The 14,795-nt window shown below is 47.5% G+C and overlaps 1 protein-coding gene and 1 long non-coding RNA gene across 4 annotated transcripts in view; both read left to right on the top strand.

The window, feature by feature from the left end:
- Positions 1–6,448, top strand: part of IGSF5 (immunoglobulin superfamily member 5) — a 51,126-nt gene extending 44,678 nt beyond the window's left edge. For all 3 annotated transcript variants that reach the window (XM_049627844.1, XM_049627846.1, XM_049627845.1), the window contains exon 9: positions 5,330–6,448. In XM_049627844.1, coding sequence (XP_049483801.1) covers positions 5,330–5,425 — 96 coding nt within the window. In that variant the 3' untranslated portion in view covers positions 5,426–6,448. The remainder of the gene's footprint in view (positions 1–5,329) is intronic.
- Positions 6,449–12,556: 6,108 nt separating this feature from the next.
- Positions 12,557–14,194, top strand: LOC125920727 (uncharacterized). The gene is made up of 3 exons (XR_007457172.1): positions 12,557–12,746; positions 13,141–13,332; positions 13,933–14,194. It is a non-coding gene; the product is annotated as an uncharacterized LOC125920727 (long non-coding RNA).
- Positions 14,195–14,795: the final 601 nt, after the last annotated feature.

Genomic DNA, 14,795 nt, shown 5'->3' with positions numbered 1-14,795 from the left:
GTCAGTTTTCTAGGGGAAGGTGCATCTCGGCCCAGAGCATCAGGGTCCTTAAGAAACCAACAGAACACAAGGAAGATGAGCTGTTCTTGCCTGGACTAGAAGCTGGCGAGAGGCTATTTAAATAGCTGGATTCTTCTGTTTAGAGTTGGGGAACTTCAGGGCAAACCCTGTTTTGAAGAGTCCACCTTTGAGCAGTAACCAGAGGGTGCCTCTGCAGGTGTGGGCCCAGGCACTGTCTGCAGGTTGTCCATTTGGAGAACCCGGACGCAAGATGTACCGTGGGGTACACTTCCCATGAGCACTTTGGGAAGGGAGGGAAGAAGGCAGATGGTGGAGCAAGTGGCCGAGCACAGGGACCCTCGGCCCAAAGAGGACATATTCCTTCACGTGGTCAACTGGCCACTCGAGAGCTGCCAAGAGGCCACGCCGCTGCTTCTAGAAACAGGTCAAGGTGACTTGCAGCACAGAGGCTCCTTTTAGAACTTCCCCAGGCCAGGCCTGCAGCCCTGCCAGGTCCGTGCGTCCGTGTTCATGCTGTGCAGCCCGAGGAAGACCTTCGTCAGAGCTCATTAGGCCTCACTGAAAGACGACAGTGCAATCTGCACTTTCTTTTCTCATAGGCTCTCTCCATTCTGTAGTGACCCCTAAAGGCCCAGGGGAGGCATCTGAGAGCTACTCAGAGCTCTTTCATTTGTCTTTCATCCCGGCCTCTTCTCCAGAGACCTCAGTGTGACTCCAGCCTGTGACAGAGCTACCTGCGCCACTGTTGGGTGTTTCCATGCTCATGGGCCCCGGTGGGACTCCTGCCCGTAAAGCTGGCTTGTTGGAGTTTAGGATTGTGGACTACAGACTACGTGATTGTGCAGAAAATCTGCACCAGCCTCGGCTCCTCAAAAGCCCGTAGCTTCAGCTGAGACATGTCCAGCTGGGAGTCAGCCTGCCCAAAATCTCTTCCCGGTGTTCCTCTGCATGGAGCTCGTTGGGGCAGATGCACATCCTATCCATGGAGGCATGGTGTGCACAACACCAGCCGAGGCTCCTGTTTTGTATTAATAGGTCTCACGGTGGGGTGATCTTGGTTTTGCCAGCAGCTCAGCAACAATTGAATACGTGCCCTCGTTCTCTCTTCATGCTGGCTCTCTCGTCTGCTCAACCTGCTGGTGTTATGTTAACTCAGCATTTTCAGATCTTAACTGGTGGCCCAGACCTACGCACAGTCTAGCACAGCGTTACTGGGCGCTCATTAAAAGCTATGCACTGATGTGGAGAATGTCTTCAGTGCTTAGCCGTATGCTGTCACGAGCAAGGTGATACAAGGAGTGTGTGTGCATGTAGACGTGCTCCCTTTGCAGATAATCACAACCTGATCACCCCAAGACATTTGTTAGACAGGTATAAAGGAGGACGCACCATAAAAATACTGTGTTTGGGGTTCATTGAAGAAAAGTAAATAAGTCCATGTCAGATTGCCACTTTGCTCTTGGGCACTTTGGTTTCCTTCAAGATTATCCTGTTCAAACACAATCTGAGGAGGAGGGAGCCTGAAGGGCCAGGGGCTGCACTCAGGAATCATTGATGTGGCCTTTGGGATGCCCAGACTCTTGGTCTCACCTGTGGACCTCCTGGCTCAGTGGACTTGGGATGCAGCCTCAGTGCGTCTGAGTTTTGGGCAAGACAGGGCGGTTGTCTAGGTGGTGAAGTCTAAAGGCAATTGGCTACCTTATAACAAGCTGGAAATGAGGGGCTGCTGGGAGAGACAGTGGAACATTGCCAGTGACCAACTTGCCTACTTTGTGATGATTATTTGCTAACGTCCCAGGGCATTCACGACACCCAGGTTACGTACACCAGGTAGCGGTTACACCGGACCTTTCCCGAGGGTGGAGGGCGTCTGTGCTCTTGCTGGAGTCATGTGGATCTCCTATAAGTAGAGGAGGGTCCAGCCCCCGAGCCCTGTGTGTGCCCACACTGGCTCAGGGACCAGAGAAGTGTCCCAAGGAGCAGGCAGAGTCTTTGGGCCACTCTTCTCCTCGCCTTCAAGACTGCAACTTCCGGCTCCATCCAGAGTCCACGTCTGTGTCTGATCTCCAGGTTGTGGTGAACCTCCACGTGCCACGTCTTTGTCGTGCAGCACAGGCATGATTTTAATTACATCCTACGCCCAACAGTTACTAGAGCAGGAAATTGGAGTTTTAATACTTACGAGGGGCGTTTGCGGCTGCACCAGCCCCCATAACCCTTGCCCCATCGATACCTTCTGATTGAGGTCCAAAACACAGGAGGCCCACACTGCCTTGGGGAAGATCAACCGGAGACGTCATGGGGAACCTCTTTTTTAGGATCTCTCATCGTGTCCAGATGCTTTCAGTGCTGATGGCCCCGAGAAAGCTTCGGAGGGGTGAGGGCTCTGCTCAGGGACAGGCTGGCATGAGTCAGGTCCATTGGTGACCCTGGGCTGTAATCACAGGAAAAGGTACCTGCTGGCTCTTCTGGGGCTCCCTCTCTGGCTCATCCCCACCTGTCAGCCCACTGCCCTGCTAAGGTCCGCCCCGAACACGGGACTCTTCACCAGAGGCTGAGACATGGGGGCAGTCCTTGTTCCTACCAGCAACTGGCAGAAAGGGAGGATGTGTTTCCAGGATCCAGGATCCCAAGGAATGCTTGCTGAGCCTGGAGGCACAGCCAGCACCTGTAAGTTCCCGTGTCTTGGTACCTTGCTGGCTCAGCAGTGGCTCTCAGTGGAGCGGTATACCGGAAGCTCTTCGGGTATTTGTTAAAATGCAAAGTCCTGAGCTTCTTCCAGCCTTTCTGGATCAGAACCTCTGGGAGATGGGGCCAAAGAATGGGTGTTTTTACCATGTTCTCCAGGCGAACTGCTTTGACGACAGTATTTTAGTGGACCCACATGAAAACGTAAGACATGTACAGCCTGTTTCTAAGGGCAAGTCACTGCTGAGTGCTGGGGTTTTTCTTACGCCTATGCACTGGGAATGACTTCTACTCCACGAGTGTGCCACCAAGTAGGTGGCTAGGCAGTGCTATGAGGAGCGTTAGATGGAAGGGTCTGGATACCGAGATACTTTGCAATCTAGGCTGCACCGTAGTTGGGGTAAACTTATTTCTTAATGTTTATTCATTTTGAGAGAGAGAGCATGAGCAAGTGAGCATGTGAGCAGAGGAGGGGCAGAGAGAGATGGAGAGAAAGAATCCCAGGCAGGCTGCTTGCTGTCGGCACAGACCCCGATGTGGGGCTTGATCTCACAAACCATGAGATCATGACCTGAGTGGGACGCTTAACCGACTGAGCCACCCAGGCACCCCAGGGGAAAGCTTTTTTAAACCTCTTATGTTTTAAGTGGGTCTGAAGGCATACTACATTCACTCTGGATGAAAGAAAAAACAGGATTTTAGGCTGCAGAGACCCCAAGAGCATGTATTAAATTGTAGGAAAGGTCAGAAAGGAAAACAAGAGAGTGATTTTCAGAAGTTACAGACACCAAAATGTGACACTTCTTTCCCCTGATGATTCCTATCCAGGCTGGATTTACGGTTAGGATACATAATACTGACTTTATATTCTAGAAAGGAGTTGACGTTGGTGAAGTACAATAAACTTAGGTATAACTGCCCGTGAAACACGTTAGGACAAAACTAATAAATAAAACTAGAGGGGCACCTGGGTGGCTCAGTCCATTGGGCCTCCAACATCGGCTTATGTCATGATCTCGCAGCTTGTGGTTTGAGCCGCACGTCGGGCTCTGTGCTGACAGCTCGGAGCCCAGAGCCTGCTTTGTTGGGATTCTGTGTCTCCTTCTCTCTCTCTGCCCCTCCCCGGCTCATGATCTGTGTATCTCTCTCACAGAAAAATAAATAAATATTTAAAAAATTAAAAATAAAAAAAAATAAAATGAGAAATTCTTACTGACAATTACAGCCAGTGGGAAGGGCAAACACCATTTTTTTTAATATGATGTCATGGGGTTTGCAAATATTTTGCATCTTGATCAATAGTTAAAACCAAGAGGCCTCGTTTTCCTCTCCTCTTTCCGGGCCTCAACTCACTGTCAGTCAATTTTTCTGTTTATTTTGGGCAACTCTGTCCCTTTCTCTCCGGAGTCTGTCAGTTTTGAAGGGTGAACGCTTGAACAACTTGAAATGTGGATCGACTCTTCCCCGCGAATCACCACCCTCCTGAGATCAACAGAAACAAACTCTTGATAAATTTAGAAAACAGCCAGGCGTTAGTGCAGCCCAGTCGTGAAAACAAAAGGCAAATAACAACTGCAAAAATGTCAGGCATATTTACCGCAGAAACCCACTTCCTAGAGCACGTTGCTGAGCTGGCTCCGTCAGCCTCCTGTTTTCCCTGCATGACCAGGAGTCACCAAGTTCAGACCACGAGCCTGAGTGATTCTATCCTGCAGACTTACTGACATTCCATTGCAATGTCAATAATGCATGGTGCCCGGTTGCATTATTTAGGATGTGCAGTGCGGCTGCGGTACCCTGGAACCTGAGATGGCACTCTCAGGACTGGTAGGAAAACATATTGTGTGTTTTTTAGTAGGGCAGTATAGTCAGGCAGGCACTGGTCCCTCTGGAAGAGTGTGTGGTTTGCCGGGGATCACACTTCCTAATGAGAACAGAACAGCAAAGATAGCATTTCTGGCAGGACGCAGCAGCCTGGCTGCCCGAGGAGACAGACGAATGATCTGTGCCCCTCTCCTGTAGAAGGAATGTGTGTTATTAAAGAAGGTTAGAAATCTATCTATCTATCTATCTATCTATCTATCTATCTATCTATCTAAATGTCTTTATTTTGAGAGAAAGTATGAAAGGAGGAGGGGCAGAGACATAGAGAATCCCAAGCAGGCTCCATGCTCTGTGTGGAGCCTGATGTGGGCTCGATCCTGCAACCCTGGGATCGTGACCTGAGCTGAAATCAAGAGTTGGATGCTCAACAGACTGAGCCACCTGGGTACCCCCCCGAAGGTTAGCAATATTTTATATTTTCATATGGAAGTTAGAATTTCTATAGGAAGATTGAAAAAAAAGAAAGAAGAGAAAACCAGAACAGCACATCTTTGTGGTACTTTGCCTCCATACAAACGAATATTGGATTCTTTGACCTGCGTTGCTCATGTGGCCCTGAGCTCGGAAACTTCGGGCGTGTGTGGAAATACTGACATAAAGGAAGGATGTGCGTTAACATTTTTGCTTCCTCTCTGGGTCCTCATTTCTTCTTATCTGATGAGTGGAGGTTTCTTCTCAAGTGTGCCTTTTCCGTCCATCTCCGCTGATTAAATCCACCCTCTTCTCTTGTCACCAGGGACCCGACCGCCGGTGGCGGGGTCCAGCAGGTCGCCCGCAGGTTTCCTTTTCCGTGGCCAGTCCTAGGACCGTGAGGAATGTAACTTTGGTCTAGCGAAGACGTCCCTCGGGTTCCATTCTGCACATGGCTGATAACATGCATCACGCCCGCGTCGTCCTTCCTCTCCGTCCCAAGGCTGGGCTCCCGTTTCGCCAGTGTTACCGGGAAGCAGTGATGCCGGAGTAATCGGAATGGACACTTTATCGTGAAAGAAGGGGTCCGCTTCCCCACCTTCCAGCACAGAATTTGGTTTTCAAAACGTTTCACGATTTTAGTGAATTCCACCAAGTTGCTGAGTAAAAGCTACGAGTCCATTGTGGTGATTTACTCGTCACCGGACACTCCTTCTTGCTATCTAATAAACGGCAGATAAGCCTATATCATACCATGACTTTTAAAATATTTTTGTTATTGTAATCATATGAAGACAATATTTATGTATGTTTAATATGGGGGACATTATTGTATATTGTTCGCGAAAAAAAGAGCATACATATTAGGATCAATCAGAAATCTAAGATTGCCTGGGAAATCAGAACTCATAGGTTAAGAAAAGATTAAGTTCAAAGCCGACGTACACATTGTGGATATTTCCATGAAGACATTCACTTTTGTCTGCTCCTTATCAGGCTCCCTCTCCAATGAGTTAGATGTGGATTTTGCTTTGTGGGGGATGTAACTTACATACCACAAATGCCATGAAAACACTGGAAATGGGTAACGTGTTCTTTAATAAATAAAAGAGAAAACACCAAAAAACATGTATTGCCTCTCTTAATTCCTTACTATTCAGGTGGTAGTTTAAGGAATCATGATGTTTAGGAATCAAACATTTCTTAAAAGCAACATGAGATGTCTGAAAAAAAAAAAAATCAAAGGGCGCCTGGGTGGCTCAGTCGGTTGAGCATTCGACTTGGGCTCAGGTCATGATCTCACAGCTTGTGAGTTCGAGCCCCATGTTGGGCTCTGTGCTGACAGCTCAGAGCCCGGAGCCTGCTTTGGATTCTGTGTCTCCCTCTGTCTCTGCCCCTAACCCACTCACATTGTCTCCGTCTCTCTCAAAAATAAATAAACATTGGGGCGCCTGGGTGGCGCAGTCGGTTGGGCGTCCGACTTCAGCCAGGTCACGATCTCGCGGTCCGTGAGTTCGAGCCCCGCGTCGGGCTCTGGGCTGACGGCTCGGAGCCTGGAGCCTGTTTCCGATTCTGTGTCTCCCTCTCTCTCTGCCCCTCCCCCGTTCATGCTCTGTCTCTCTCTGTCCCAAAAATAAATAAAAAACGTTGAAAAAAAAAATTAAAAAAAAAAAATAAATAAATAAACATTAAAAAATTTAAAAAATCACATTTTCATGTTAGTCTTTGACTACTGTACATTTGCCCCATAAAAGTTAATACGAGGGGCTCCCAGGTGGCTCAGTCGGTTAAGTGTCCGACTCTTGATCTCAACTCAGGTCTGGATCTCAGGGTCGTGAGTTCAAGCCCCATGTTGGGCTCTGCACTGGGCACGAAGCCTGCTTGAAAAAAAGCAGTTAATATGAATGTTGTTATTAAGAAAAAAATTTGTCTTTTCCAAATATTGCTTTTTCGTGTAGATATTGTCAGTACATTTCACTGCCTACCCATCTCTTCATATTTACCCCGGAGACAGGACAGGTGGCTGAGTCCTGCACCAGTTGGTACAAATTTCTGTGATGGTTAGTAATTAGCAGCTGCTCAGTAATTAACGACATGCCCAACCATGGACTTGCTAAAGTGGAATTTGACTTTTAAAATGGGTTAAGATTTTAGTGATTCCTTGGAGTTAGTAAACAATGTACGTTTATCGTGATGACGTTTATCACTTAACACTGCTGCCTGCTAATCCAATCAATGGTGGACAAACCTATATACCACCATGACTTATAAAATATTTTTGTGATCTGAAATCACACTCAGCCTCTACCCTGAAGGCTTTCATGTGAATCAACAACTAATTCCAGAGCTATCTGCTGGTGCAGATGTTTGATTCACTGGCACTCATACAGTATCTGCTCTGATTGGCTGGTGTTCAGCCTTACTGGTTGTCCAATATTTTGAGTATCACCACTGCCTAGAGGATCCTGAAGAAAATGCCATCTCTTCTAACACTGTGTCCCTAAAGTGAGGGAATTGGCTGCCTCTTTCTCTTCGAAGTAGAGCTAAAATGCAAAATTTCAAAAACCCATGACAATTGCTAGATCACTTTCCTAAGATAACTTTTGATGAAAAAAGTTGCGAATTCACCTGCTTCAAAATGAGACTCGTATTCATTATAACTTCTTAACTCTCTGCCAGTGTGTTTCTGTCGTCCATCATCATCCTTGAGTGGGTACAAGTCAAGGGGAAAGACAAGAGTTTCAGAAGACCTTTTGGACAGAGCTGTTCAGTGAGTGAACTCTGTATTCTTTACTTCATGGTTTGCTCTCCCGAAACCTTCACAGAACCCAGACCCTGAGACAAGGCAAATGTCATGTCATTTATGCCTTTTGTAACCTTTACAGGCGCTAGCGTTCTTGTAGGCATTGAGTAAATATTGAGATCAAACAGGGCAATATTGAGAAAGACAATATATTGAAGTGTAATGAATATTTGCCATCTGCCTGCTATAAGAATTCCATTTGGGTGGTTGTTTTAGGAATCAGTGGGAATTTCATGGGAAATATAATTGAACTTTAAGTTCTGAACTCTGGAGAGCAATGCCAAGTGATTTTCATGGAAACTGCTTCAACTTCGTTGGTGCCTGTTGCCTCAAAATGTTTATCAGTCCCTCGGGAAGTTTCTCTGTGTCACTAATGAGCTATTTCCTTACTGTAGCTTATTCCAGAAGTGAGGTTCCTCAAAGGGACCCCCAGCCAGTTTTTATCGCACAGGAGGTGAATAAGTTATTTGAACAGAACTGTCTATAGCTGTCCTGCCCAATACCATAGCACAAGTGGCTATGCACATTTAGGTTATTTGGAATTAAATAAAAAAGAAGATCCATTCTCTAAGTCCCACCAGCCACATGTCAAGTGTTCAATAGCCACACGTGGCTAGTGGCTACTGTATGGGACAGTGCAGGTGGAAGTTTTTCACTGCTGCAGAAAATCCTGTAGGATAGTCCTGACCTAGAGCTAGCTATTTGGAAATGACCTTGATGTGTCCAGGATGGGCTCTTTTACACAAACACTCAATTGGTGTTTTCTGTCAGTGTTATGTCTGTGTGCTTGCTAGTTTCTATTTAGGAACCTGTAAACCCCAAGGCGGCTCTCAACTGAAAATGGTATTTTGCTGATGTGGTAAATTCATCTCTTACTTCTGCAACGCAGAGAGCTGAAGCATGCCCAGGGGCATGCGGTGAGAGGGGTCAATCACGGCTAAATGTCACGGCCAAGGGTGTTCCTCAGAAAGACAGACATGGCTACTGCTAACGAATGGCCATGAGGCTGCAGGTTTACTTAAACAAATACCTCTCAAAGGCGTGTGCCATAAAATCCTGGCTGGGGAAACCACACCTGTCCATCCTTCCAGGGGTCTTTGACCATGGTTCCTCTGTCAGATTCCAAGCCAGCCCCCTGAACTCGAGGACCTTACACAGTTTACTTAAGAGTAGGGTATAAGTGGTAATGTCAACACATCAAAGGTAATTAGAGACTTGAATAGAAGCACTTCCTTTGCTCTGTGTGACCCTGACCTTGGAAACTGTGAGAGATGTTCAAGTTGCCTTGCCAGATCCTGGGAGTTTGATCACCAAAAGGGTGAATGGATGCTGCCAATCATATAGGAGATTCTGTGTCAACAACCTATCCCTGCCACGTCAGTGCTTATGATACTGTTGGGGAAGAGTACTCCATCCTGCGTAAAGAGGGTGCATAGTCCTCCCTGGGGAGCACCTGGGAACTCGGAGCAGAGATGAGGGAGGTAGAGGAGAGGCGAGACAGTAAGGAAGGGCAGGGGGAGCGGGGGAGAATGGGATGGACAGGGGGTCTAGCAGGCCTGGGCCAGGACCCGAGGGCCCGAGCACCTGTTATCGTCCAAAGGGTTAGACTTGAATGGAGAGAGCTCCCAACAGTCGCTGCCAAGCCCTGGAAGCCTGGAAGTAGGGAGTGAGGTGACAAGACTCCCTCACTCTCTTGCTCATGCCTCCCCTTGACCAAGCCCGACCAGAGCCAGAGGTCCATGGGGCCCACCCATGTCATCCGTCCAGGATGCAGAAAGGTAGAAAATGGATATGGAGGGCAGGCAGGCAGAAGATACCCAGCCAGGAGGATCTGGCAACATTTAGGAAACAGAAATCAAGGAATGGAGAATGTTTGCAAAGTCATGGGGAAAGACGTTTGGCCTGGTAGCATTCCACTTTTTCCATTCTTAAGGCTGCATCCCTTTATACCGAAAGAGGACACCGTTTGGGGAAAAGGAATTTCGCTGCACTGAACTTGAGTAGGTCACGGCTTCGGTGACACCTCAGTAGAACAAAGAGATGGGATGGTGGTCCCTGGAGTCCCTTGTGGCACTTATCTCTGTAGAGATGCTCTCAAACACACACACACACGCACACACACACACACACACACTTGCCCCGTCCTCACCTGACACGGCCCAGCTGTCGGACCGAAGCTGTTCCCATCTGAGTGCGTGCAGGCGGCCCTGTCCCCGCTGCACCGGGGGCGATGGTAAATATTTAATTCTTACCTAGTTCAGCCTGTAAATCACGCCTCGGGCTGTGGCTTCGGGTGAGTCTCACTTTCCAACATTTCCCAAGCAGGCCCTCCTCCTCTCCCTGGACCTGGATGAAATGCAGTCTTGGAGGCAGTGGGCGGGGTCCTGAGCCGAAAGCAACCCCACATTTGTCTCCCCTCCTTTGTTGCATGAGACGTGTTCTTTCTAAGCATACAGTGGGATTTGGAGCGCACACACCCGCAGGAAGGTTCGTGAGGATTACCGCTCAGCCTAGTGGCTTCAGACAGAGAGGTTCATGACCAGCATGTAATCACAGTGGGTTGACAAAGCAGAAAATGAATGATCCCAGTAAAGTATGGGGGAAACACAGTGCACAATGTATTGATATATTTCTGCTCAGAAACCTTAAAAATGCATGATATTTTATAGGGTAACTGAATTTGAGAACAGTTGCTAATCTCGTGCTTCAATTTCATGGCTAATAACCTCTGAGGTAGTTCAAATAATAGCAAATTACTGTCTAAATCAGAAACTAATTTTAAGCATTATAGTCGATCTAAATTTTTTCCTTAGAAAGTGCAAATGGGATGAGATCAAGTGAAATGTAGTTAGCCAGAAGGCTCGGACCTTGGCAGTAGGAGGTGACACAAGAATGTCCCGTACCTTCTGCCTCTTCCCAGTTGTGTGGTGTGCATGTGTGTGTGTGTGTGTGTGTGTGTGTGTGTGCGCGCGTGTGTGCGCGTGTGTGTGCATGTGTATGTGCTGTGTTTGTACATGTGTGTGCTTGCCTGTGCATGTGTGTGTGCTGTATTTGTGTGTGGCATGTGTGTGTGCGCGCGCGCGCGCGCGCGTGTGTGTGTGTGTGTAAGGAGCAAGGAAGGGGGAGAAACATTTGTTTTGTGCCAGCCACGGGAGTCAGCAGACTGTAGCCCATGAGTCGAGTTCAGTCTGCTGCTTTTATTTATGTGGCCCACAAACTAAGAATGGTTTTTCCATTTTTAAGTGGTTGAAAAAAATCAAAAGAAGAATATTTCACTGAATGTGCAAATTATAGGGAATATAAATTTCAGTGTCTACAAGGACAGTTTTATTGGAATGCAGCCAAAGTTTACGTATGGTCTATGGCTACTTGTAGGCAACAGAAGCAGAGTTGGGGGGGACGGAGCCGTGTGGCCCGTGTAGCTTGAAGTAACTATGATGTCGCCCTTTGCAGAAAGCGTGGTCTTGCGCACACAGGCACTTTCATGGGTTGGTTCGCTCAACCCTTACTTAATCTGGCCGTGTTCTTTTGTCTCCATTGTACCGACAAGCAAAGTGAGGTCACATAATACGGTTCACAGCGACTCTGACCCTAGGTCTTTCTGATTCCCAAGCTGGTTCTCTGTCTACTCTCTGTTCTGGGTGTCAACTTCTCCTGGATCTCCACCACTCTTGGGATAAAATCTAAAACCCCACCATGGCCTATGAGGCCTGACTGGCTCTACCCCCAGCTCTCCCTGGCCATGCACCACTCTCTCCAAATCATGCCCGAGTGCAGGAAATTTCACAGGGGTCTGTGGTGCTGCCCACACCAGGGCCTTTGCACGTGCTTGGAACATTCACTTCCTCCCTCTTCACTTTGTCCAACTGTAGCTGATCCTTTGGGTTTTCCTCGGTGGAGCCACTGTGTCAGCTAGCTACTCTTCCCACTATAGTTCTGGGTGAGGGCTGGCCACAGAGAAATGTGCCCAACATCTGGGAAGTGGGTGTGAAGGCCCAGTGGCCACACATTCAGAAGGATGAAGCCCCAGATGCCCTTGAAGCTCACACGTGCTGAGGCTGATTTGCTGACTCTCTGGAACTGCAGCCCCTCGGGCACCCCCATCCCCATGACCTCCTTCTGCCCCTCTGGGTCCTGAGCATGGGGCGTGTGCAGTCTGAGGGGTAGGGAGCCGGTTTCCCCACGGCGCCTGTGTCATGGGGGTTAGGAGAGCTGGGAGAAAGGCAGGGTCCCAGTTTTTCTTCCCAGGTCCAAGTTTGTGTCTCTGCTGTCCCAACTCTTCTTGCTGATGGTGATGACTACAGGCCTATCCTGGATGCAGAGGCAGGAGTTGGCTATGGACTTCTCGTTGGCTTCTCTTCACGGTCCCTGCCTGGTGGTTCTCATGATCCTCTCACCTTCCCCTCCGGGCATTTACTTCCCCAGCATCTCTTATGCTTGTGTGAAGTCGAGTCCCTATAATGAATCCTTTACTGTATGTCACGTGGGGCATTTTGCTTCCTTGATGGAACTCTGACAAACCTACCGCCTATTGGGTTCATGCCTTGACTATGTTTGCACATCACCTTAGACTTGGTTGTGCTACCTAATGATGTAATTGTTTGTATGATTAATGAGTTACCGAACGCCTACTTTCCCATTAAATTCTGCGGAGGTGGGCAGCTCCGTGTCTGCCCTGTTCCCCTCGTGGCCTGGGCACCACTTCTGTCAACCAGCACATTCCATGTGGTCAATAAATACTTGCAGAATGAATGATTTATTCCAAAAGCAGAGAGGGGACATGAAAATTGACTTTGTTTACATTGCTTTCAGAATCTCCAGGCTGTCAAGGTCCGCGGACTCATGCAACTTAGTGGCCAATTTCCACTCACTGGCTCACCTGGGGTCACAAGTCAAGGGGGCATGGCACCCACCTGCTTCAGAAAGACCTACCAGTAAGGTAATCGCCATGATTTTTTTTTTTTTTTTTTTTTTTTTTTGGCCAGGGAGTCATTTAGAGTTGGATTTGCCTTTTTGGAGGTCTGGAGGCCCCCAGAAACATGATACAGGGGAAAGAGCTGGAAAGAGGCAACAGAGCTTGCTGCCTGTGTGACCTTGGGCATGTCACTTGACTCACATGAGCCTCACCCCATTGGTGAAGGTGGGAGTGTGGGTGGGTGCCTGAAATTCTTGATGATTGACAGGTGGCAGGCAGCTGAGGGCAGGTTTCCTTGGGAAAAGCCTGCAAAACCTTTCAAATGCTAGATGGTGATAGATTTGTGTATATGAGCTTGCTTTCCACTAAATATCCCACAATAAATAAAAACATAAAATATGTTTGTCGTGCATCTAAGGTACCAGATTTTCCATGAGCGCAACTGCCATGGAAATTGAGGGCAGATGGCAGTGGATTCTATGGGAAGCTTCATGGAGGGTGGTTTGCCATTTTGGAAAATGGCGTCGGCAACAGCACCACCGTTTGGAGCATCTGAGTTGCTGTCATGAGACACATGAGTCGCTGGAGAGTTACAGCTGCTGCATTCCTGGTAATTCTTTAAAAAAAATTTTTTTTTAACGTTTATTATTGAGAGACAGAACATGAGCAGGGGAGGAGCAGAGAGAGGAGGAGACACAGAATCTGAAGCGGGCTCCAGGCTCCGAGCTGTCAGCACAGAGCCTGATGTGGGGCTCGAACTTATAGGCTGTGACATCATGACCTGAGTCAAAGTCGGACGCCCAACTGACTGAGCCACCCAGGTGCCCTTGCATTCCTGGTAATTCTAAGCGTGCAGGCAGGGATGTGACTGTCTCACGTGTCCTCCTATGGAGTTCCATTGACCACTGCATTTGCTGTCTTATCAACAGCTTCCCGGAAAAATAAATCACCAAAATCCATTTTATTTATTTTTGAGAGAGAGACAGAATGTGAGCAGGGGAGGGGCAGAGAGAGGGGAAGACACAGAATCCGAAGCAGATATTCAAAGATATTAAGATATTCAAATGCACTCTCTCATGTAAATAATTTATGCAAGTATAGGCAGATTCCAGCACTGATATCCCATAATTAAAAACCTTGAATTTTGTATCTCTAAGCTTATCAATAACAAAGCAGTCCTCTAATTCCAAAATTTCTTTCTCTTTTTTAGATCAACCTTTTCATGTACCAGGAAACATACATATGACCAAATGACCAAAACAAAACCAAAACCCAGTAAAGCCCCAAATTCCCCAAACCAAAAGACCCCTGGAGTTATAGAAATTCATCCCTTAGCCCTATGAATATTTTAATATAGACATTTTCCCAAAGTATATTTTTGTGTATTGTAATACACAAGGAGTGTTGTTTGTTTCTTCTTCTTCTTTTTTTAATGTTTATCTTTGAGAGAGAGACAGAGAGAGAGAGCATGAGCAGGGGAGGGGCAGAGAGAGAGGGAGACACAGAATCTGAAGCAGGTTGCAGGTTCCAGGCTCTGAGCTATCAGCACAGAGCCCGAGGTGGGGCTCAAACTCACAAACCATGAGATCATGACCTGAGCTGAAGCCGAGTGCTTAACTGACTGAACCGCCCGGGAGCCTCAAGGAATGTTATTTGAATACTTGTTGCTTTAACATGATTTGTGTTAGTTTAGAAAACAGAGAGGAAAACTTCAATGAAATACTTTTCTGTCATGTGAGTCGGCAAATACTGTGAGTGGGAGTTATGTAAAAATTAAAAATGAATAGCCACAGAGAGCTTGACCGACGTTGGATGATCTGACTTCGAAGGCAAACCCTTGGTTCCCCCTGGGGTATAGCTTCTCTGGGACCATGGGAGTAGCATGTGGATGGAGGGCCAAATTTGCTTCAGAACCTTTATTTTTCTGTCTTCAATGGAAGCTAAAGAGTCAGCCAATCAACGTTTATTGATTTTCCAAGGTTCCTTAGGATGCAGAGAATGATATTGCCGCCCACACAGAATTTTCGAGTCATTGGTTTCATCAAAGTGCTGTTCTAAGGCTGACTATGCTCA

This window comes from Panthera uncia, chromosome C2, assembly GCF_023721935.1.
Source record: "Panthera uncia isolate 11264 chromosome C2, Puncia_PCG_1.0, whole genome shotgun sequence".
Taxonomy (NCBI): domain Eukaryota; kingdom Metazoa; phylum Chordata; class Mammalia; order Carnivora; family Felidae; genus Panthera; species Panthera uncia.
Note: the sequence above shows the minus strand (reverse complement) of the source record. Positions and strands in the feature narration are given on the sequence as shown.